At 52.1% G+C, this 24,111-nt stretch overlaps 1 protein-coding gene across 1 annotated transcript in view; it reads left to right on the top strand.

Moving 5' to 3' along the window:
• Positions 1 to 12,662: 12,662 nt before the first annotated feature.
• FEZ1 (fasciculation and elongation protein zeta 1) overlaps positions 12,663 to 24,111 on the top strand; it is a 39,196-nt gene continuing 27,747 nt past the window's right edge. Inside the window, exons 1-2 of the mRNA XM_055131400.1 lie at positions 12,663 to 12,821; positions 21,137 to 21,489. Of these exons, the coding sequence (XP_054987375.1) occupies positions 21,179 to 21,489 (311 nt within the window). The 5' untranslated portion in view covers positions 12,663 to 12,821; positions 21,137 to 21,178. The remainder of the gene's footprint in view (positions 12,822 to 21,136; positions 21,490 to 24,111) is intronic.

The raw sequence follows: 24,111 nt of genomic DNA, 5'->3' as shown, positions 1-24,111 counted from the left end.
AAACTCTCGAGTCCTGAATCCTTCTTCTTGGGTTGGCACCAACTGAAATGAGCTGGCATAGCCTTGCAAGGGTTGGCACAAGATGGGATGGGTGATGCCGACTGGCAAGGCTGTCACTGGCTGGCACCAATTTGACACTGACAAAGGCTAGTGACACTGGCTGGCATGGGTTAGCACTGACTGGCACAGATAGGCACAGGTTGGCACCGACCAGCACAGCTTAGCATGGATTGGCTCAGATAGGCAGGGGTCTCACACTGACTGGCAAATGTCAGCATTGACTATCATCAGTAGGCACAGATAGTGACTGGCAAGTTTGACATAGACGAGCACTGACAGGAGTTGGAACTAACTGGCACACATTGGTGCAGATGATCATAGATGGTACATAGCATAAGTTGGCAAAACTAGGATGGGTGGGTACCGACTTCTACAGGTTGACACAGATTGCCACTGATTGGCACTGACTGGTGAAGGTTGGCACAATGGATATCACTTGACACAGGTTGACACTTACTGGCATCAATTGGTGTAAGCTGGTTCTGAAAAGCATTTATGGGCACACTGGCAAGGATTGGCATATGTTGGTATGTACTTGCACAGGTTAGCACATATTGGCACTGTCTGGAACAGGTAATCATAAACTGGTACAGGTGGTATAGACTGGCACTGGTGGGCACTGACAGGAACATGGACTGATGCTACCAGGCAAATTTGGCATCAGCTGGGAAGGTTAGCATCGAATAAATGCATTGGCATAGGTTGGCCTGGATTGGCACTGATAGCATAGGCGTGCACGGACTGGCAGGAATGACAAAGTTTGGCTTGAACTGGCACGAGTTGGTGTGGATTATCATAGGTTGGCAGGGGAGCAGTATTGGACTGGCACAAAGCTTGGCATTGACTAGCATGACCTGGCACCAGATGGCACAGATCGGCATGTCTGACAAGACTAACTTGAAACTGTATGGACTGGCGCCAGCTGGCATGGGTTTGCATGGATAGTCCCAGGCTTGTACCGATTGGCATAGGTTGGTATGGGTTAGCACTGGCTATACCCTAAATCAAGTTAATCCAAAGGTAGGATGAAAAAAGAAAACTCCCCCAAATCAAGTTATTCCATAAAAAAATAGTGGGGGGGAGGGAGGGACAGGTGAAACAAAGAGAAAATAATACCATATTAGGTTTAAATCCGTTCATATCAAAGCACTGTACTGCAATGTCATAGCACTGTCATCCCGTTGTTCATCAATTTGCTCAAGAGGGCACCAATAAGGTCTCCATTGTGAGACTTGTTGTTACTGTTTTTGGCATATCAAACATGCCATGGTTAGCTTGCCAGGCTTTGCCGTGTGGACGGGATACTCTCGATAGCTTGCCAGGCTCTCCGGGAGGGACAGAGGAATCGAACCCGGGTCAGCCATGTAAAAGGCAAACACCCTACCCACTGTGCTATCTCTCCGGTCCGGTCCAATCAACTGATCAAAAGCCCATTTAAAGTAAATTGTTTAACCACCTCAATTAAATGTATACTTTTTTGTTTTGTTTGGGACCACACCTGGCTGTGCTCAGGGCTTATTGCTGCTTTGTGCTCAGGGATCACTCCTGGGGTGCCAGGGATCTGACAGGTCAGTAGTGTGCAAAGCAAACCCCTTGCCCCTTGGACTATCGCTCTGACCCCTAAATGTATACATTTAGTAAGGAAAAACCGCATCATAAGTTACACTTCAGTAATATTTTTGCAAGCCACCTCTTTGGCCATTACTGGAATCAGAGATTTTAGTAGCTGGCCTCATGGTTTGTAGGTAGACGATTGGAAAGAGCCCAAATCCAGTTGGCAAAAGTCACAAGTGAGGGCTGGAGCAATAGATCAGAGGGGAGAGCATTTGCCTTGCATGCAGATAACTAGGGTTCAATGCCCCAGCCTCCCATATGGTCCCCTGAGTGATTCCTGAGTGCAGAACCAGAATAAACCCTGAGCACTGCCAGGTGTGACCCGAAAAGCCAAAAAAAAAAAAAATCACACAAGCAAATAAAACAGTTAAAACATATTGCAGCCCTTGAAAGGTGTTATAAATAATAGAATACAATGTCCTGACTGTCAGCAACCCGCAAATGAAACAAGAGAAGCGCTACTGTTTTACCTGAATGGAAATAAATTATTGATCATCATAACTACTATTTCCTGAGGGTTTTCTGTGTGGCAGAAATTGAGTTTTCTTACCTTATTGAAAACACATGGACACTGTAGAAATGGTAGGATGAAATTTAAGCAAAAAAAAAAAAAAAAAGAAAAGAATTTCCAGGCATATGGAAGTATAATATTAGGTGAGGGGATAACCTCCTTCCCTCCCTTCACCTTGACAACTCTCAGGAATTGGAAACGACATTTGTGGCAGCATGAAAAAGGGTTTGGACAGAGTTCACTGAAGTTAAGAATGAGAACAAACCTCACAGAATTCTCCTTAGTTGGCTAGAGAATCAGAGAACCCAGCCAAGGGACATGCTTTGTTTCCTTTTTTTGTTTGTTTGTTTAACTACTAGAACCCAGCAAACATTAAGACCTAAATATAGCACTGTAGCACTGTCATCTGTTGTTCATCGATTTGCTCACGCGGGCACCAGTAACATCTCCATTGTGAAACTTGTTATTATTTTTGGTATATCAAATACACCACGGGTAGCTTGCCAGACTCTGCCGTGCGGGCAGGATGCTCTTGGGAGCTTGCCGGGTTCTCCGAGAGGGACGGAGGAATTGAACCCAGGTTGGCCTCGTGCAAGGCAGACGCCCTACCCACTGTGCTATTGCGCCCGAAGACCTAACTACTTCTTTTAATTTAAGTCTCCAGGTACTTGTTTTTTAAAATGCCGTGTGGGGGCATAAACTTCAGAAGCCCCGCCAGGAATGATCCCTGAGCACAGAGCTAAGCCTGGAGCATAGCCAGGTATGGCCCCCAAACCAAAACAAACATTTTTGAAGTGTTGTTTTTCAATAGGGGCCAGGGACAATCCCAGCAGAGGTAACCCTGGTGTGGGTGATGACACTCAGTGGCCATCTGGGTTATACCCCAAGGTGCTGGGAGGGCTCCCCATCTTTGAAGATGCCTGCCTCTTTCACTGCAGGGAGGCAGGACACTTTCTCAGAGAGGGAAATGTCTGCCTTGCATTCAGCCACAGAAGGTAACAATGGTGTGTGTGTTTGAGAAAGTGCCTTGTTTTTTTTCTTTTTGACTTTTGGGCCATACCTGGTGATGCTCAGGGCTTGCTTTGTTCTTTTTGGCTTTGGGGCCATACCTGGTGATGCTCAGGGCTTACTCCTGGCTCTGTATTCAGGGATCACTCCTGGCAGGCTTGGGGAATCAGTAGGGTACTGGGGAACCCAGTTCAGCTACGTGCAAGGCAAGCACGCTACTCACTATACTATCACTCCGGCCCCTGAATTGTCATATCTCATTTGACAACTGTTACAGCAGAGCTATAGAAAAATCTAAATCAGGTCAGTGGAATTTCAAATACCATGTTTTATAACTTCTATGTAAAACAAACGTGTCTGAAAAAGAATAGCTATTTTATGACACAACTATGAATGATGTTTTTCTACTTTCTTTTTAAAAATTGGGGTGAGGGATAATGAGGGGCTCTTCCTGATTCTGTGCTGGGGCTGATCCCTCACTGCTTCAGAAACCATGTGTCAGCTGCGAGCATGGCAAGCACCTTATTTTCTGTACTATCTCTTGGCCCTTCCTTTGGATATAATATTCAAATATGCATCATCACATTGGAAAGAAGATGAAGCAGAGCTGAAGAGATGGTACAGCGGGTAGGCAGCTGACCCAGGTTAGATCCCTGGTACCCCCTGAGCATCGTCAGGCATGGACCCTATACCAAACCTGTCACTGTCATCCTGTTGCTCATCGATTTGTTCGAGCAGGCACCAGTAACATCTCTCATTGAGAGACTTGTTACTGTTTTTGGCATATCCAATACGCACGGGTAGCTTGCCAGGCTCTGCTGTGTGGGCTCCATACTCTCAGTAGCTTGCTGGGCTCTCCGAGAGGGGTGGAGGAATCGAACTCGGGTCGGCTGCATGAAAGGCAAATGCCCAACCGCTGCGCTATTGCTCTGGCTGCAACATCTGTCACCCCATTGATCGCCAGGGTTGATTCGGCTGATCTGGCTGGCTAGGCGAGTGTCCCTTCCTCCCTCACCGCTCCATGTGCGTCCCTCCTGAAGCTGCGCACTCGGTCGAAGAGGACACGGCCTTCCCCAAATAGAGACAGACCGGTCTTCGGTCGAGGGTATACGAGTAGCTGCGCTCCCCTGCTAGAACCTCCAAACAAGCTCTCAAGGTCCATACCAAACCTAAAGAAATAAAAGAATGAGACAGAACAGAGAGATGGCTGGGGAGGATTGGAGTATGAGGTGCCACACGGTCCCCTGTGGATCTCCTGGCACCTCCCCAACCAAGCTCAGAGTCAGGGACCCCGGAGCACCCCCATACCCAAACCAAACAAACGCACAAATAAATAGATGCGACACTATTGATGCTTGTCAATCAGAGGGCGCGTCTGAAGGACAAAAAGCAGATTCCAGGCAAGAAATTTCAGCACGGAGGCGGTTCTGCGTGGTTGACATTTTGCCCTTTTCCCCCAGTGAGACAAAGAGCCCCAGGGACACGCCCGTCTACATATGCACACAGCCTGCACAAAGGCGGGTCTATCTGGACCTCACACTAGGTCACACAATGGGCTTGAATGTGTGCCAGGCGCCTCTGGGCCCGGAAGGAGCCGAGGCTGCAGCCTTGGAGAGCGCCAGCGGCTCAAGCAGCCCCTGTGCTGAGACCACCTGGGTCGACGGTCAGTTTGGGTTTCTTCGCTGGGGAGCAACAGTGAACCCCCTTTCTCTTCGGTAGAGTTAGCACTGCCAGTGGGAATGTGGTGATCAATGCTCCTTGGTAACCGGGAGGTCCTTGTTGGCATGGCAACCCCTAGGGAGAGGCAGCTTCGGGCTGGGGGGTGAGGGGCGCCCCCCTATATCACTCCCCCCTTGCAGAAAGGCCTGAAGGACCAGCAGGAAAGATTCTGCAGACCTGGTACCCCAGCCCAGTTCACAAGAGGCTTTGCCAGGGGTCCCGAGACCTCCACCTCAGGGTGCTTTTGTGTTCTGCAGCTCCAGGAGGAGAGCAGAGGCAGGGGGCAGGAAATAGGGGAGCACAGTCTGTTTGCTGTCTAGTTTTGTTTCTGCTGGGGGCTGCTCCAGGGCTCCTGTAGTGCCAGGGATGGGGTGCAGGTGTTCTGGCTCTTCGCGCCCTCTCCAGTCCCCACATCCAGTTTTGGTCACAGGCTAAGAGCTGCCATGGGGCCCTGCGAATCCTGTCTCCCTTTCTTTAAGAGAGCTACAGATAACAGCACCCCAAGAACAGGCCCTTGGGCTGGCCTTTGGTCTGCACCACGTGCTTGGAAACTGGGTTCCAGCCCTCGCACCTGTGACATCGCTGGGAGCACCCCCTAAGCACCCAGCCTGCAGCAGCCCCTGAGCATCATTGGGTGTGGTCCAGAAAGAAAAAGGAAAAAGAGGAAAAATAGAAAAGAACAAAGAACTCTACATAAGAGATAAAAAACCCCACCTAGAGGAGCGGGGAGAAATACTTCTGCAGGAGAGAACTTAGCCCTGGACCCCAGAAAGTCAGGGTCATCACCGGGCTCCTCGGGTGGGCAGGGTGACTGCAGTTGACCTGGGCTGACCTGTAGCTGACCTGGGCTTGGAGGTCGTACAGGCGCCAGGCACCTTCCTGGGTGAGTGAATCTGAGATGAACATTCTTTTCATTTCCTCTTCTCCTGGGCTGGGGGACAGTGACACCTACTGTTCAGTGTCACTGTGAAAATCCACAATGAGAATCCACTGTGAAGATCCTTGAGTTCCCCAAGCAGCGACATTAGCCAGGGTGCCTTGCTGGACAGGCACCCCTAACAAGACCCCTAGCAAGACCCAGCCTTGCCCCCCCTCAACCGGCTGTTGGGGTGTTCCTGTGAACCAGATGTGCTTCACTCGCTTAAATATCAGTACATTAATCATATGACTGCATGTTAATGCAGTGACAAAAGTTACAGCTGAGGGGCTGGGGTGATAGCACAGAGGGTAGGGTGTTTGCCTTGCACGTGGCTGACCCGGGTTCGATTCCCAGCATCCCATATGGTCCCCTGAGCACCGCCAGGAGTAATTCCTGAGTGCATGAGCCAGGAGTAACCCTGTGCATCGCCGGGTGTGACCCAAAAAGCAAAAGCAAAAAAAAAAAAAAAGTTACAGCTGAATTGAGACATCATCATATACCACAAAAGTTCCCCTTCAAAAGCAAACAATTCAGCAGATTTCAGAGTTGTGCAACCGTCGCAGCTAAATTTTAGCAGCTTCATCCCCCACAAGGAATGGAAGAAAATGCACTCATTAGCAGCTCCTCCCGGCACCCCTCCACATACCCACCCCACCCCACCCTCTCCTCTGTGTCTCTCTGTCTGTCTGTCTGTCTGTCTCTGTCTGTCTCTGTCTCTTAGTCTCTCTGTCTCTGTCTCTCTGTCTCTGTCTCTGTTTCTCTCTCTCTCTCTCTCTCTCTCTCTCTCTCTCTCTCTCTCTCTCCTCTCTTCTCCTCTCCCTCCAGATATTTTTATTCTGGAGATTTTGTGTCAGTGGAAATCATGCCATTTATGGGATTTCCTGTCTGATTTCTTTCCCAGCATAATTTTTTCCCAGGCTCTTCCATGTTGCAGCCGCTTCCAGCCCTTCATTTTTTTTTTTTCTCAGTACTCCACCGCCTACACACACTGGACACTGTTGATCATCATTCATCTGTGATGGACACTGGGTTGCTCCCGCTTGTCGAGCTTATGTGACTCATTCAGAGACTCAGAGATGCCGTGATTACTCAGAGATATGTTTGCGATCACATGCTGAGCAAGTTCCAGCTTAGAGCCTGTCGGGTCTCAGCCCCGCACAGCACCGGCTCGAGGAGCTCACACAGTCCTGCTTTGTCAGTGATGCATGGTCAAGAGTGGGCCGTGTTGGGGCTGGCGCAATAGCACAGCGGGTAGGGCATTTGCCTTGCATGCGGCCGACCCAGGTTCGATCCCCAGCATCCCATATGGTCCCCCGAGCACCGCCAGGAGTAATTCAAAAAAAGAGAGAGAGGGCCATGCATGGGCAATGGTCCCCAGCAGGCTGTACCATACAGTCTTGGAGCCCAGTGGGCCACACCACGCAGGTTTCAGTCTGACACTCCCTGACATCCCAGGGACACATTCTCAGAGCATATCCCAGCCCTGGCCTGAGAAACGTGTGCTGTCCTTGCTGCATTTCCTCCCGGTGGCACCTGCCTCCTCCTTTCAGCTCTCCTGCTGAGCATCCACCCAGTCCCCTGCCCTCCCTTCTGAGTGTCTGCTCCCCCATACCCGATATTCAGAGATATGATGGTTCAGAAGCAACGTGGGAAAGTGAGAAGGCTGAAGAGCACTGTTGTTTCTGGGCACCACAGCCAGAGAGCAGTCCCATCACCAGCCAGCCCCAGTGCCAGGGCGCTTGGCCACAGCTGCCCCCTCTAAGGCCTCACCTTTGACTATGACAACATCTTCAACCTTTGAAAATAAGGAGCAAAGAACCCACACCAGAACTCACACCATTCCCGTTCTCCGTGGTAGCACTTTGTCTTTTTCATGAACTCATGATAGCCAGGATTTAAGTCACAGCCAGTGATTTCCAGGAGGGTAAGTCTGACTTTCAGTAGGGTGAGTTTGATTTGTAAATGGGTGTATTTATAGTTCAGAAGGGTGACTTTTGAGTGCAGAGCCTGTATCTATGCTTAGAATATATGCAATACAGTGTTTAATCTTAATAATACATTTAAGTCATATTTATTTGTACTGTAAAGCTTTGTGGAAAAAATTTGTGGAAGTCTGATCTGCAAATTTGTGAATTTGATTTATAAAAGACAAATCTGATGTGTTAAAAGGAGAATTCAACTTGCAAAAAAATGACTTTGGGGGCCAGAGTGATAATACAGAGGGCAGGGTGTTTGTCTTGCACACGGCTGACCCGAGTTCAGTCCCCAGCTGTAGGATAACATTGGTTTGCCCTTTCTGCCTTGCCACCGGGAGCTTAGGTTTATTGGGTTACTCCCATCACAGTGCTCCCATTCCTCTGTGTTTGCTTGTAAGCTCTTTCTTTGTGCTCTACTTCTCCAACTGGTGAATCACCTTTATCTCCTAAACAGACTCTGTTAACGTGTAAATATTGCTTTTCTCTTCTCCTTAAGTCCTTTGCATAGTTAATTCAGAGCAATGTCCTTTTTTGTATAGACACAGGAAGACAGTTAATGATATGCTTTTGTAACTTGGGAGTTAATTGACTCTGAATGATATTCACTCCTGGGCATCTGTTCTCTCAACTTTAGCCTCAGTTGCCCTTACTTCCTAGCACCCCAAAAGCAGGATCCCAACAAGGGATTGGATGGACCCAGGGCAAGCAGTGAGCTACCGTGGCATTGAAATGGCGCTAGGCTAAAGCGCCATAATACTTAACTATAAGTTAAGAGCATGGTCATGGACAAATTTTGCCATGATCCAAAAAGTAATAACTGGAGGAGGACCTTGCTAGGGTTAGGAAAGATTAATCTGACCTGAGCACTGTAGTCTGAGATCTATAGCGAGATATCCCCAGAACTACCCTACAAGCTCAATGTATCGCTTACTGGGTCCATACAAAATAACTAATATTAAAAAGTAGAATTAAGGGCTGGAGCAATAGCACAGCGGGTAGGGCGTTTGCCTTGCATGTGGCCGACCTGGGTTTGGTTCCCAGCATCCCGTATGGTCCCCTGAGCACCGCCAGGGTTAATTCCTGAGTGCAGAGCCAGGAATGACCCAAAAAGCAAAAATAAATAAATAAATAAAATTAATAAAAAGTAGAATTAAGATGTTAATTAAGTTATTGGACTAAGGAAAGGAGAAGCACCCCTAGATGGTATTTCCTGCCCTTGAGCCTGATGGGCGGTCAGGAAGGGCCTTTGATATGTTGATTGTGCTGCCAGATGGGGTGGGGTGGCTACCCCCAAAGATGGGGAGATGGAGAGAGACTAGAGAGAGCCCAAGGCAGCAAGATGGAGCATGGAGAGACTAGCAAGGGGGACAGAGGGAGAAGAATGTAGGGGGAGAATGCAGGAGCAGGCGCACAGAGAGACAGACACGGCTGTGAGAGGGAGCGTGGGAAGATGAGCGGGAGAGACAGGAGGAGACGGGAATGAGGGGCAGAGTGAGACTAGAATGGGGGCTTAGTGAGACTGGAACGTGGGGAGAATGGGATAAAAGGCAACTGATCACCAATCAACCTGGTGGCCCTGTTCCCTCCTTCATGGTCTGTTGGCATTGGCTGGCCTGGCTGGGGAAGCAGCTTGAGTCCACCGAACATAGGCGGCAAGAGAGAGCCGAGGGGGACTCCCCAGTTGCCCAGAGATTACACACCCAGCATCCCATATGGTCCTCCGAGCACCGTCAGGAGTGACTCCTGAGTGCAGAGCCAGGACTAACCTCCGAGCATCGCCGGTGTGACCCAAAAAGCCAAAAATAAATAAATAAATAACTTTGATTTACGGAAGGGTAAGTTTTATCTGTAAAGAGGTGAATTCCATCTGCAAACGGGGAATTTGATCTGTGAAAGGGTGAATTTGATCTACAAAAGAATGAGATGGATTTTTTTGTTTTTAGTGGTGACACAAGTTTTCCCTACAATGCTTTTCCTCCTTTGTTGTGCTTTTACCAGAATGATCTATATCTATTGACAGCGTCTCCACAAGCTGGTGACTGAACACAGGAAAAAGTACCTCGGAATAAGGAGGCTGCCAGTCAGAAGTAAGGACCTGCCCTCTAAAAGCTTGAGGGAGAGGACTCTAATGCCGACTGAATTCCCATAGTCCTGAAATCCCCTTAGCTGGTATTTTTCCCGTCTTCAATCTCTCCTTCATCACCTCACCGCTCCTCTGAGAACATCAGTCATTGGCCACCCTCATCCAACATGGCCTCATCCCAACTAACCATACCCTAGATCCCCCAAATGCTCACAGTTTGAATTTCCGGGTGAATGAACATTGGGGGTAGGGTGAGGCAGAGGAGACAATTAACCCATTGGAGGTTCCATTGTTAGAGTTTGGAAATCAATACGTTAATTTGAGCCTTTGAAAGGAGCTCCTTCATTGCCGGCTCCCTGGCTTCTGGGGAAGATCACAGCATGCAATAAACAAATGTTTGCTGACGTTTGCACATCTCTGTTCTTACCAGCATCATTTGCGAGAGGCAGATGCTGGAAGCAACCCAAATGTCATAGACAAGTTGAGGTGAGGAGAGATGGAATGTAGAATACCACGATGGAATATCATCCAGGATTAGGAGAAGAATGAAATTCTGGCATGTGCTACAACATGGAGGAGTTGGAAAGGATTAGACTGCCTAAAGAAGCCTGAGGTGCTTAGAATGATCAAAGGCAGAGAAACAGAAAGCAGAATATATTGGCTACTAAGCGATGCACGAGGACAGGTGGAGTGTTATTGTTTAATCAGGATGGACTTTTCACTTTGGGAAATTGAAAGATGGATAGTTTCACAATAGAAATAATTATGTCAATGGATGTGTAATGCCAACTAGGCTGCAAGGCTTAAAAAATGGACTATTTGGGGGGGCCAGAGTGATAGGGCATCGAGTAGGGCATTTGCCTTGCATGCAGTCCACCCAAGTCTGATCCCTGGCATCCTATGTGGTCCCCTGAGCACTGCTAGGAGTCATTCCTGAGTGCAGAGCCAGGAGTAACCCCTGAGCATTGCCAGGTGTGATCTAAAAAGAAAAAGAACAAAAAAAGAAAAGGATCCATTATATTTTTTTACTGGAGTGAAATAGAGAAAATGTTTGTTTTAAGAAGAATCATTTGCTCAATGTTGGATAATGCAGGTGCCTAGATTAATAGTCCACAGCTTCCGGTTGCTCCACTGACAGTAATAAGAACAACAGAAGTCACTTATTAAAGACTTACTGTGTGCCAGGCACTGTGCTAGGCACCTTGCATCATCAGATTCGTCAGCCCAATATATATATATATATATGTATATGTATATATATATATATATAATGCATACCTTAGAGCAAATATTGGGATGCCAACGTGAGGAAACAGGTTCACAGAAGGGAAGTTGCACAGTCACCAGCTCAGAGGTGAGGTTGGAGCTCCGTGTTCTGCAGAATTTATGCTCCCTACTGCCTTGAGAGTCTCTCTGCAGGACCCCCTCCCCTGCTCTGGAGGGGGTCGGCAGGTGCCTGCTGCTTGGAGTCCCAGGCCTCTCCCAGAGAACATCCAAGACTTTTCCGTTGGTGGATCCATGTGCGGGGAAGTCCTTCCCAGGTGACTCCTCCCATCCCGCACATGGACAGTGCTCCTGTCACCTCTCTTTACAGAGGAGGAAAGATGGCACAAGGCGTTGGTGTGGGCGCCTCCTGGAACAGGTCTACTGCCAGGTTTTGGTAACTATTGACCTTTTCACACTGCACTGTATCACTGTCACTGTCATCCCGTTGATCATCAATTTTCTTGAGCGGGCACCAGTAACGTCTCCATTCGTCCTAGCTCTGAGATTTCAGCAGCCTCTCTTTACTCGTTCTTCCCAATGATGCCACATTGGAAGCTCTTTCAGGATAAGGGGAATGAGACCCATCATTGTTACTGTGTTTGGCATATCTAATACACCACGGAGAGCTTGCCAGGCTCTGCCCTGCAGGCAGGTTGCTCTCAGTACCTTTCACACTGAAACAGGAAGAAATCCTCTGACTCAAGCCAGGAGGAGCCCAAGGAACCTACTCTGGGCGCTGGGCTCACTTTGCCTGGTGGAAGTGTGTGAGGTGGGGGGGCTCCAGACCAGATGGAAGTGCTGGGCTTCATCCTACAGCCTTCCCCACTGGCCCCCACAGGCTGTCCCACCCTCTTTCTAACTTGACAAAAGTTCTGGGGGTTCACCAGACTGATAGGCTTCTCCAAGACCCCTCCTCCACCCCCCCAGAGAGACCTGCACTTTTAGCTGTCAGCTCTAGGACATGATCAGCCTTGGCACCCACAGCACCCACAGACACAGGCCTGTGTGTGGTGGACAGGAGAAAGATCTTAGTAGCCCTGCTCACCCTGACCTCTCCAGGGGTCCCCTGCATGGGACCCCCTTGCTCGGCTTTCTCTGCTGGGACCTGGCTTCAGTCCTGCAACCTGGCAGGGCAGAAGCACTATGGCTTGAGGTCTGGCTGTGCAAAGGGCAGCAGGCAGGCCTCCTTCAGCTTGTCTCCCTTAAAAGCAGAGTGGCAGGGGGTCTTGGAGGCTACGGTTTCCTGGAGAGTTCAGGGTCAGGCCTGCAGAGCGAGGGGCGCACGTTGGCAGCGGGGGGTGCACGCTGTGGGGTGCACGCTGGCAGTAACTGCTGTTTGGAGCTCCTGCAGGCGCTGCAGACAGCCTGAGGCTGTGAGCCGCCGCCAAGGAGGAGCGGGACCAGGCAGGCCGCCGGCTCCCAGGCAGGCTCGCAGTGGGCCGGGGTGACGTCTGCCCCTGCGCGCGCCAGCGAGGCGGGTGCCCGAGGCGCGCCCCCGGAGCGGAGCGCGCACGCGGGGAGGGGGCGGAGGGGGCGGGCGGAGCGGAGGGTGCGGGCGCCCGCGGAGCTGCGGGGGGAGCTGCTGCCGCCGCCGCCGAGCCTGGCCGTGCATGGGGGTGTCCCGCTGAGCCCCGAGAGCCGCCGCGTCCGCCGGGACCCGCACAGGTGCAGTCACCCGGGGGGGACCCGGCCCACGGCCGCGGGTGGGGTGGGACGGGATGGGGCGGGGTGAAGGAGGCCCCGGGACGGTCGGCGGGGTGGGAGGTGCGCCCCTGCGACTGTCCCAGGCCGTGGTCCTTTCGGCGGGGCCCCCGGCCAGGCCTGTGCGTGTGCGCCCGCGTGGGAGAGCGCGCGCGTATGTCCGGCTGAGCCGGGACGCGGGGATCTCGGTCCGGGGGGCCGGAGCACGGGGCATCTCCTCCGGGGACCCCTCGCACTCTTCTGAACCTTCTCTGCTCCCCCGGGATCCCCCGATCCTGGGCCCAGAAGCTGCCCCCCTCGCCCCACCCGCGCGCGCCCCGGCTGGGGGACGAGCCTGCCCGGGATCGCGCATTCCCGCAGCCGTGGGGGGACGCGGTGCAAGCCGGGCGCGGGTCGGAGCAAGGACGCGCGGGGCCGCAGCCCGGCTGGAGGCCCGGCACTTCCTCCCGCGGGGACCCCCGCAGCGCCCTTCCGCGCCGGGGCCCGTCGGGTCGGCCGGCAGGGCCGTGGGGTGCTCGCGGCCTGCGCGGGTGCGCCCCGCCGCCTCGGAGCCCAGCCATTGTGCTGCTCGCCCGAGCCTTTCTTTCCCCCAACATTGGGGGGCGGGGGGCGGGGGATGTGAGATGAGGGTGAATGCAGGGGCAGGAGGAGGGGGGGAGAGGAGAACGCCGGAGGCAAGACGCGAGGAAACGCTGTCAAAATGGGAAGCTGGCAGGGTAGTGGGCACGGCTGCGGGTTGCGGCGGGGATGTGGGGTCCGCGAGGGCAGGTGTGAGGGGGGGCACCCTGGTCCGAATAACGGGAAGACGAGGCGGTTTGGAAGCGGGACGGTGCCCGCGGAGTGGAGCCTGGCGCGGGAGGCGCGGGAGGCCCGGGGAGGCTCTGCTCTGCCCATCGCGGCGCCCGGCTGGCGTTTGTGCCCGCCCCGAGCTGCAGCTGGACGAGCATCATTAACGCAGCGCGGCGCTGCCCGCCGCCGGGTCTCTGCCAAGCTCCAGCCCCTCTATTCTTTTCCAAATTACACCATCTATTGGGAGGCAAGAATAGATGGAACAGATCACGGGGCATAATCAAACTGTAATCCTGCTCCTGATCCTCGGATAATAAGAAAGAAAGAACGAAAGAAAAAGAAAAAAAAAAAAAAGACCAAACGATTCTCCCAGGGTGCCTTGGTTCTGCCATCCTTCATGTATTTTGAAAAAAATTATCCAAAAGAAAGAGGTGATGGCTTGAAGCAGCCCTAGCTTCTGAGGGCAAGGGGCATCTGGTTTGAGTCGTGAGTGGACAGGGAGGGACTTTTCAGTTGAAATGGGGGGCAGCAAAGGAAGGAGAGGAGAGCAAAGTTAAGGGAAGGTGAGAAGGGGGTGCCCTTTCAGGACAAGATGCCCACTGCTAGCCCAGAGTTCCATTCTCCAGCCACCGTCCCACCCAAGCCTGGCTCTCTGCCCGCACCCCAGAGCTTCTGCAGACCCTGGCTGGTAGTTTTCGGGTCCCACCTCAGTCTTCTGGTTCTTCGGCCACTCTTGGCTCCCCAGAAGGGACCTGGGAAAAGAAATCAGGCTGCATTAAGGACCATTTCAAGTGACCATACTTCTAACTCCAGAACTGTATTAACATCTGCTGCTTCTTTTTAAAAAATAGACTTTCCCTGAATCCATTTGCTTTCAGCATGCACTTCCTGTAAGCTCCCGCTCCCGCTCTGCCCTGGGTCCTGGCCCTCTGCTTGCCTGTTAGTCTTGTGTTGTGTAGATGGTGCCACTGCACATGGGTACTGACATTGGCATCACCTTCTCCGAGCAGCACCCTATCCCCCACCCCAACCCACCCCCAGAAGAGCTCGCGTTTAAAGGCGGTGTAAACATCTGGCCCACCAGCTGGTTAGTTTTCAAGACTGTCAGACAAGGGGAGCTGGGATCTCTCAGGCTGGGACCGAATGAACTGATGACATAGGATGCCTCCGTTAAAAGAGGATAAAATTGGTGGGTCCAGTTCTCTCGTTCAACATTTGGAGCCTGTCACATAAAACGCGGGGATAGTTTTCCTCTTACTTAGCGTGCACTCACCCCAACATTTCTGCAGAACTCCTTCAGCCTTACACCCCTAAATCAGTGGCATTTCCTGGACATTGTGTGTTCCCCACAGGGTGCTCAGTACTTCAAAGATGCTCCTGTTTTCTCCACCAAATCACCTTCATGGCAGTACCGTTTGGGGCTTCCTTTTCTGGCCAGAAATGGAGAATGGAGGCAGAGTGAGGCTGGTCACTTGCCCAAGTCTCGGAGCTCGTTAGTGCCAGCATTGGGCCACCTCGCTGAAGTTCAACTTCTTCCTTTTTGCCCTTTTCCTCCAGATCTCCCCTCCCCAGCCTGCCTTTATGACAGACACCCCTCTCTCTCTCTTCTCTCTCTCCTTCTCTCTCTTCTCTCTCTCTCTCCCCGCCCTCATTTTAGACATAGTTTGTGATACAGATGCTGAAAGGTTATCCTGTATATCTCTTTACCAACTTTCAACACTCAGTTCTAGTCCAGAGTGATCATTTCCAACTATTGTTGTCATACTGGACCCTCCTGTATCTTACCTACCCTCCATCCCCATGCACTTGTACACACTTGTGGTAATTTCCAATCATTGACCAGTCCTCCTGGCCCCTCTTTTCCCTGGCCTTGGATATTAGTCTCATACTATTCTTTTTGGAGACGAGGATACTTTAAAAAAATTATTTTTATGTGAGAGACTGTGGTCTACTGGCTAACGGTTGGAAATTACCACAAGTGTGTGCGGGGTCGAGGGTTGTTAAGATAGAGGAGGGTCCAACACTCATTCAAGGTAGGGCCTTGCACACGGCCAACCTGGGTTTGATTCCTCCCCCGCTCTTGGACAGCCCAGCAAGCTACCAAGAGTATCCCGCCCTCACGGCAGAGCCTGGCAAGCTACCCGTGGCATATTCAATATGCCAAAAACAGTAGGAAGAAGTCTCACAATGGAGACATTACTGGTGCCCGCTCAAGCAAATCAATGAACAGTGGGACGACAGTGCTACAGTGCTCCTCTTTGGGTTTCTCAGGCAGTGCTTAGGGGGTCACTAGGACACCCACCAATCACACTGAGGCAGCATGGGGGCCCATGCAGTGCCAGGAGCACACTCGGGGTGAACAAGTGTCCCGAGCTCTGGCACCCCACTCACGTGTGTGTCCCTGGGTCCTGACTCATCGAGCAGGTCCCGCACCATGAAACCTTCTCACCATGTTCTCCCCTTGATCATTTCTAAATGCACCTATTAAATGGCTCAGAGATTTCGAACTTCTATGCTCTGGTCTCCATTGGAAGGTGAAGAAATCTATGGAATCCGTTACGTGTTTTGATTTTATTTTTAATTCAGTTGGCTTTAGGGCCACACCAGCTGTGCTCAGGGCTTCCTCTTGCTTCTGTGCTCAGGGATCATTCCTGGCAAGACTCAGGGGAACCCTACAGGATGCTGAGGATCAAACCCTGGTCGGCAAGGCAAGCACGTACCCTACCCACTGTACTCGCTCTCTGGCCCTCTATGCGTGTTTTTAGATATGTGACATCAAATATAGCTACATCCAAAGAACTCTTAGGAGTCTGTGGACCCCTAAGCCCTGACTTGTGGTTAGTAGTAATTACCTGACAGACACATGGCCCGGTAGGGTGCCTCAGCCACATGTGGCTAATGGACACTGAAATGTGGCTAGTTTAAGTGGAGATGGATTGGAATGTAAAAGAAACCCCGGATTTTAAAGATAGTGTAGGGGCTGGAGAGATAGTACAGCGGGTTGGGCATTTGTCTTGCACGAGGCCGACCTGGGTTTGATCCCCAGCATCCCATAGGGTCTCCCAAGTACCTCCAGGAGTAATTCCTGAGTGCAGAGCCAGGAGTAACCCCTGAGCATCACCGGGTGTGAACCCTCCAAAAAAAACATTAAGGATAGTGTAAAAAAGGAGGGAGTACAAAATATCTTTTGCTAGTATTTTAAAATAAAGCTTATTTTTGGAAATATTTTTGTTTAAAATATCTCAGAGGGCTGGAGCAATAGCACAGTGGGGAGGGCGTTTGCCTTGCAGGTGGCCGACCCGGATTCTATTCCCAGCATCCCATATGGTCCCCCAAGCACTGCCAGGAGTAATTCCTGAATGCAAAGCCAGGAGGAGCTCCTAGGCATTGCTGGGTGTGACCCAAAAAGCAAATAAATAAATAAATAAATCTCAGAACCAGACAGATACCTCAAAGGGCTGGGTATGTTTTAATGCATGAGACCCAGTTGTTTTTGTTTTAGGGTCACACTCTGGTGCTCAGAGTTCACAACTGTAGGGGTGCCAGGGACTGAACCCGGGCTGGCTGCATGCAAGGCAAGTCCCCTCTCCTCTGGACTGTCTCTCCAGCCCCAAGACCCAGGTTTGACCACCAGCACTGCAGGGACCCCCACACACTGCTGGGAGCAACCCCTGAATCAAGCTGGAAGTAGCTCCTAAGCACCACCAAGTATGGCTCCCCACCAAGATGAAATAAAAAGATCGTTAGAATATACTAATGCTATTGCAATTGTTAGATGAACACATCATTAAAACTATTACCCCACATGGCCTGGTTCTTTCAAAGATGCCATCCTTGGAAATACACCATTTTCAGTGTCCAAGGGGACAGCACGGCACCTTGGCAAACCATGAACGCCCAGGACATATTTCGATGTGTTGGTTACCGAGTTGATGCCAGTAAGATTGCCTGGGTCCGCCCCTGACTCTCCCTTTGCCTCACTTAAAGACTTTTAGCTTTGTGGGTAGAAATGGTGAATGGAACTTCTAGGGCAAAACCCATGTTTTTTTTTGCAGTTTGGTTTTCCTTTAAGCATCTAGCCAATCAATAAGTATGCAGCCGGGAGAGAAATGATCAGGGTGGATGCACAGAGAGGTGATCCTGTTTGTGCCGGAGGAAGCTGAACCCAAGAGTTGTGTGGGGGAGGAAGTCCGGTTGTCAATGAGCCTGCATTGATCAGCTGCCTGGCCGCAGGGCAGTGTGTGTCTGGAGCCAGGGAGGATGGCCAGAGGGTGTCTGTGCCCTCGAGGAATGGAAATGAAAATCCAGGGCAGGCGGTGAGTGAAGAGGGTACTCTCACAGTGGGGGTCCCGGAACAGTGGCGGGGAAGCAAGGGATATGGGAGTGCGTTGTCTGGGCAGCTCGCCCACAAGATCTGTGGCTCGTGGCTGGGTGTATCTCTTCCAGGCTAATAGGCCTTGTGGCCCATTTCTCTAGGGCAGCCTTCCCAAATTGGGTGCTATCAGCGCCGGCGGGACTGGCTGGCATGACCCAGGGGGTGACCATAGCCTCTGGTATAATGGGGGGCGGGGATGGGGATATTTCCTGTTAGTTCACTTATTACTTTATTTTTTATTTTTGGGTCATATCCAACGATGCTCAGGGGTTACTCCTGGCTCTGCATTCAGGAATTACTCCTGGCGGTGCTGGGGGGTACTCTATGGGATGTGGGGATAGAACCCTGCAAGGCAAGTGCCCTCCCCTCTGTACTATCGCTCCGGCCTGTCACATTTTACTTTTTGGTTTTGAGACCACACCCAGTGGTGCTCAGGGCTTACTCCTGGCTCTGCACTCAAGATTTACTCCTGGTGGGTGCAGGGGACCATATGGGATGCTGAGGATTGAGCTCAGGTCTGTAGTGTGCAAGGCAAATGTCCTCCCAGCTGTCCTACGGCTCAGCCCATCTGGTAGTTCACTTAAAGAAGGTAGATTTCCAGGGGGTACTGAGTCATTGTTTTTCTTTGAAGGGGGCGTGGTCAGGCCAGTGGGAACCTCTGCTCTGGTGAAAGGGAATGGCTGGGGGCTCGCTTCAAGGTCCCCCTGAGTGTTGCGTGACTTGGTCATGACGGATGAAGACGGGCAGGTTCAGGCTCTGAATCCCTCCCCACTTCCTTGAGGCCAGGCATTTTCTGAATTTGCATGATCTCAGACACTTTGTTGCATGGGCCGGGAACATGTCCCTCTCGGAGAGCCCGGCAAGCTACCAAGAGTATCCCGCCTGCAAGGCAGAGCCTGGCAAGCTCCCCGTGGCTTATTCGATATGCCAAAAACAGTAACAAAAAGTCTCAGAATGGAGACATTACTGGTGCCCGCTTGAGCAAATCGATGAACAATGAGATGACAGTGCATGATCTCAGATATTTTTGTTTTGGTTGGAGTCACACCAGTGGTGCTTAGAGCTTACTCCTGGCTCTGCACTCAGGGATATTTTCTGGGGGAACATGTGGGATGGCAGGGATTTGTCAGCCACACGCTAGGCAAACACAATGGTGCTCCGGACCCTCTCTCAAATTTTTTTTTTTCTTTTTGGGTCATACCCGGCTATGCCTAGGAGCTCCTCCTGGCTTTGCACTCAGGAATTAACTCCTGGCGGTGCTCGGGGGGACCATATGGGATGCTGGGAATTGAACTCGGGTCGGCCAGGTGCAAGGCAATGCCCTACCCGCTGTGCTATCGCTCCAGCCCCTCTCTCAAATGTTGGAAGATGAGAGTGGAGTGAGATCTTCGCCACCTCTGTGGGCAGCGTGGCACTCGCTATAATCCAACTCTGGGCAGTAGGATCTCCGTAGCAGAGCACATGCCAAGCCCATCAGGCTCTGAGTCCAGTCGTGGCTCTGCATGGCTCCCTGAGCCACTCCTGTGCGCCTCAGGCAGTGCTCAACCCTGGCCTGGGTATCGCCATGACGGTCCCAGCCCCCCACCCTCCCAGCACCCCTGTGTGGGGGCCCTATTAAAAATGTTTCATTTCAGGGCAGGGAGGGCTGTTTACCTTGCACACGGCCAACCCAGGTTTGCTCCCCAGCATCCCACAGGGTCCCCCAAACACCGCCAGGAGTAATTCCAGAGTGCAGAGCCAGGAGGAACCTCTGAACATTGCTGGGTGCAGCCCATAAACAAAACTGCACCACACTGTATCACTGCCATCCCGTTGTTCATTGATTTGCTCGAGCGGGCACCAGTAACGTCTCCATTGGGAGACTTGTTGTTAATAAAGAAAACAAAACCAAAAAAGTGTTTGATTTCTACAGCAAAACACACTAACTGGGATCTATTAAAATCCCGAAGCAACGTGATGCTTCTGTAGCTCAGGCTAGTTGCCGAGTGCTTGAACCCAGCTGCTGGGTGCGCTCAGGGCAGGCCAGGTTTTGTGGTTGTTGTTTCTGAGCCACGGGGCTTACTCCTGGCTCTGTGCTCAGGTCACTCTTGGCACTACTTGCGGGACACCATGGGGTGCTGGGGACTGAACTAGGGGCAAGGCCTTACCTGCTGTGCCATGGCCCAGGTCAGGTGTTTATTAATTTATAAAAATGCATATTTTTACAAAAAGATATGGTTTCAGTTTCCAGAACACATGGCTGAGAATGGGGTGGAGCGATAGCACAGCGGGTAGGGCGTTTGACTTGCACATGGCCCACCCTGGTTCGATTCCTCCGCCTCTCTTGGAGAGCCCAGCAAGCTACCAGGAGTAGAGAGTAGCATGGCAGAGCCTGGCAAGCTACCCGTGGCGTATTCGATATGCCAAAAACAGTAACAACAAGTCTCACAATGGAGACGTTACTGGTGCCCGCTTGAGCAAATCGATGAGCAACGGGATGACGGTGATGACAGTGATACAGTGATGGCTGAGAATGTGGCTGGTCCTAGAGTAATAACACTAGTATTATAACAGCAGTGAAAGGCTGTCGAACGTCTTGGCATTCAGGACTTACCAGGAGCCACTCCAAGCCCTTAGCCGGGGCTCACAGACCTGACAGTGACTCCTGCCTGCCCTTGTGAGCCAAGACGAGGGGACTTTGGGCCTCCCTCCTTCCTAGCTTCTCAAATTGTCCGTGGGGTCATGTCGCTGAGAATAAGGGTCACAAAGCCATTGACCACACTGAAAAAGTTTTCCCGATGCCCAACGAGCAGATGTTAATTCAAGATCCCCCTTTGACTCCCACCGTGAATGGGAAGCATTGCTCGCTCCTATTGTGTTTCTTGGGTGAAAAGGGGCCGGATTTGGGGGAAGTTGAAGTTGCTGGGACCCCGGAGTTCTGGAGTGGGGCACAGGGGCAGGTGCGCCCTCCCCCGCTCCAGGACGCTCAGTGTGGGCTGATGGCCTCGGCTCTCTGGGCTTCCTGGGTGCCGCAGGGGAGCCGGTCCCCAGGGGCTCAGAGTATGTCATGGGACAGAGCACTGGGCGGGAAGTCAGCCCAGGGCGCCGTCGAACTCAGCCCCCTGTCTGCTTCCAGAGCCAAGAGCCCCGCCCGCTGCGCTGCCCCTCGCGAGCCGGCATGGAGGCGCCGCTGGTGAGTCTGGACGAAGAGTTCGAGGACCTGCGGCCGTGCTGCCCGCAGGAGCGGGAGGAGAAGCCGCGCTGCTCCTACGGCTCGTCGCCCCACCCGCTCGAGGACCCGTCCCTCTCCGAGCTGGAGAACTTCTCCTCGGAAATCATCAGCTTCAAGTCCATGGAGGACCTGGTCAACGAGTTTGATGAGAAGCTCAACGTCTGCTTCCGGAACTACAACGCCAAGACGGAGAACCTGGCCCCGGTGAAGAACCAGTTCCAGATCCAGGAGGAGGAGGACACGCTGCGGGATGAGGAGTAAGGCTGGGGCCGGCCCGGGGGCTCCTCCCGGGCTGGGGAGGGGGCACGGGGCCCTGGGTCCTGCCGAGCCGCTCGGAGTGCCAACGGTTCAGCAACTAGAAAGGGTTTCTTGGGTGTGACGGCGGTTTGCAGGTGCATGACCCAGTGGGGGGTCTGGCGGCAGCATTAGAAGGCTCCAGTGATATAGGACGGCAGGTGTGGTGCCAAGGCCGATCCGGGTTCGGTCCCTGGCACCCCCGTATGGTCCCCCGCCCCGAGTCGCACCAGGTGTGATCCCCGAGGAAAGAGCCAGGAGAATCCCTGGGCTGTACTGGGTGAGGCCCCCAAACCAGTATCAATTGATAGATCTAGTTTACCAGTGGTGATCTACCCAGATATTAGACAACAGAGAGTTTTAACAGTAATGAACAGAGGAGATTGAAACAAGTGCTTTCTGGGGAGGGATTAGAAAGAGGAGTGGATAATTTGTTCATAAATTTAAAAAGGGCTTTTGGGTATTTCATCTAATAAAGAGTCCTTCCTTCCTCCTTTCCTCCTTTCCTCCCTCCCTTCCTCCCTTCCTTCCTTCCTTCTTCCTTCCTTCCTTCCTTCCTTCCTTCCTTCCTTCCTTCCTCCGTCCCTCCCTCCTCCCTCCCTTCCTTCCTTCCTTCCTCCGTCCCTCCCTTCTTCCCTCCCTCCTCCCTCCCTCCCTCCCTCCCTTCCTTCCTTCCTTCCTTCCTTCCTTCCTTCCTTCCTTCCTTCCTTCCTTCCTTCCTTCCTTCCTTCCTTCCTTCCTTCCTTCCTTCCTTCTTTCCATCCTTCCTTCCTTCCTTCCTTCTTCCCGCCTCTTTCCCTCCCTCCCTCCCTTCCTTACTTCCCTCCCAGTCCCTCCCTTCCTCCCTCCGATCCCTCCCTCCTTCCTTCCTTCCTTCCTTCCTTCCTTCCTTCCTTCCTTCCTTCCTTCCTTCCTTCCTTCCTTCCTTCCTTCCTTCCTTCCTTCTCCCTCCCTCCCTCTCTCCCTCCATCTTTTTCTCCCTATGTCCCTCTCCCTATGTCCCTCTCCCTCCCTCTCCCTATCTCCCTCCCTCCTTTATTCCTTTTTGGTTTTTGTGTAGAATCTGGTGGATTTGGTGGACCCACTCTTGACTCTGTGCTTAAGAGTTGCTCTCAGCAGTGCTCCAGGGACTGTGTGGTGGTGCCAGGGATCAAACTGGGGTCAGCTGCACTCAAAGCAATTTCCCCTCTGCCTGTGGTGGACCTGGGCTCAATCTCCGCCATTCCAAATGATCCCCCAAGTCCCCGCCCGGAATGATCCTTGAGCATAGAGCCAGGGAGAGAAGCCCAGCGCTGGGTTAAGGTGCTTGCCTTGCAAAGTACTTGGTAATGGAACTTAGCATCAGCTGTGCTTTTGGTTTCTCTCTCTCTTTTTTCCTTTCTTTATTGCGGGAGTCGGGGGTAACACACCCAGTAGTACTTGAGCTTAGGGCTCACTCCTGATGGGGTTGGGGGGACTGTATGGGTGCTGGGAATCAAACCCAGGTCAGCGCGGGGAAGGCCAGCCTCTTACCTGTACTGTGTCTCCACCTCCTGGTTTCTCTTTTTGTGGATGACCGGGCAGAGATGCCCATAAATGCATGGGTGAGAGGCATGGCCTGGAGGATGGACCCGGCTGTGGCGGGCAGCCTTGCTCTCTGATGAATGGAAGGCTGTAGCTCTGTGCCTGCAGGGCTGCGGATGTGTCCGTCTCACCATCCTGCCCGCCGGGTCACGACGCACTGGTGTGGAGCGAGTGGGCCGACTGGGCCGACGCTATTTGAACAGAACGTTGACTGTTGAATGAGTCGGATGAGCAGCGGTAGCTGGCCTGGCAGGCACCCGGCAAGCGTTTCTGGTCTTCTTCTCTTTCAAATCACTGCTCCCGCAGGCCGTGCTCCGCAGGGCCATTTCTCTGTACTGACTGGCGCCACCACCACTGCGGGCTCTGTGCCTCGTTCCATTTTAAATTTCCAGTGGACTCTTTTTCAGATTCCGAGCCTGGGATAATTTGTTCAACTCCTTGAAGTGGAAAAAAAAAAAAAAAGGTTGGGGGGGAGGGAACGACTCTGGGGCTTTATTCTACAGAGTATTTTTCCACTCAGTTTATTGCTGCAGGCAATGAACTAGAAATACAAAGACGATGAATTCTAATTGTCGGACTCTCGCTAACTCACGGTGTGACCTTGGGCTAGTCACTTAACTCTCCTTGACTGCGTGGGTCCTCATCTTTGAAACCTTCAGAGCTCGATCTTGATGGAGCGGAGCTAAGGACTTTCAAGAACCTAATTCCGTGCCTCACCCAGGCAGTGCTTCGAAAATGACGTTTTAAGATGCGTCCAGTTCCTTTGGCTTCCAACAAATCATTCCTGGGCTGTCTCGCGTGCCCCGCTGCCCCGCCTCATTAAGGATGAAGACCTCTGGAGCAGGTGCTCCCGCGCCTGGAACACATTAGCAGACGCCACTTAATGTTAATCACCGTCACTCAGGATTATGCGGCTTCTCCCGTGATTTCTTTCTGCCTTGCCCGCCTCATTGGCTGCCTCAGCGAAAAGACCAAAGGTTGGCTGGTTCCCAAGATCAAGTGTGACTGGGGGACGGTGGAGG

This window comes from Sorex araneus, chromosome 3 (genome assembly GCF_027595985.1).
Source record: "Sorex araneus isolate mSorAra2 chromosome 3, mSorAra2.pri, whole genome shotgun sequence".
In the NCBI taxonomy this organism is placed as follows: domain Eukaryota; kingdom Metazoa; phylum Chordata; class Mammalia; order Eulipotyphla; family Soricidae; genus Sorex; species Sorex araneus.
This window is presented reverse-complemented; position numbering and strand designations above follow the sequence as displayed.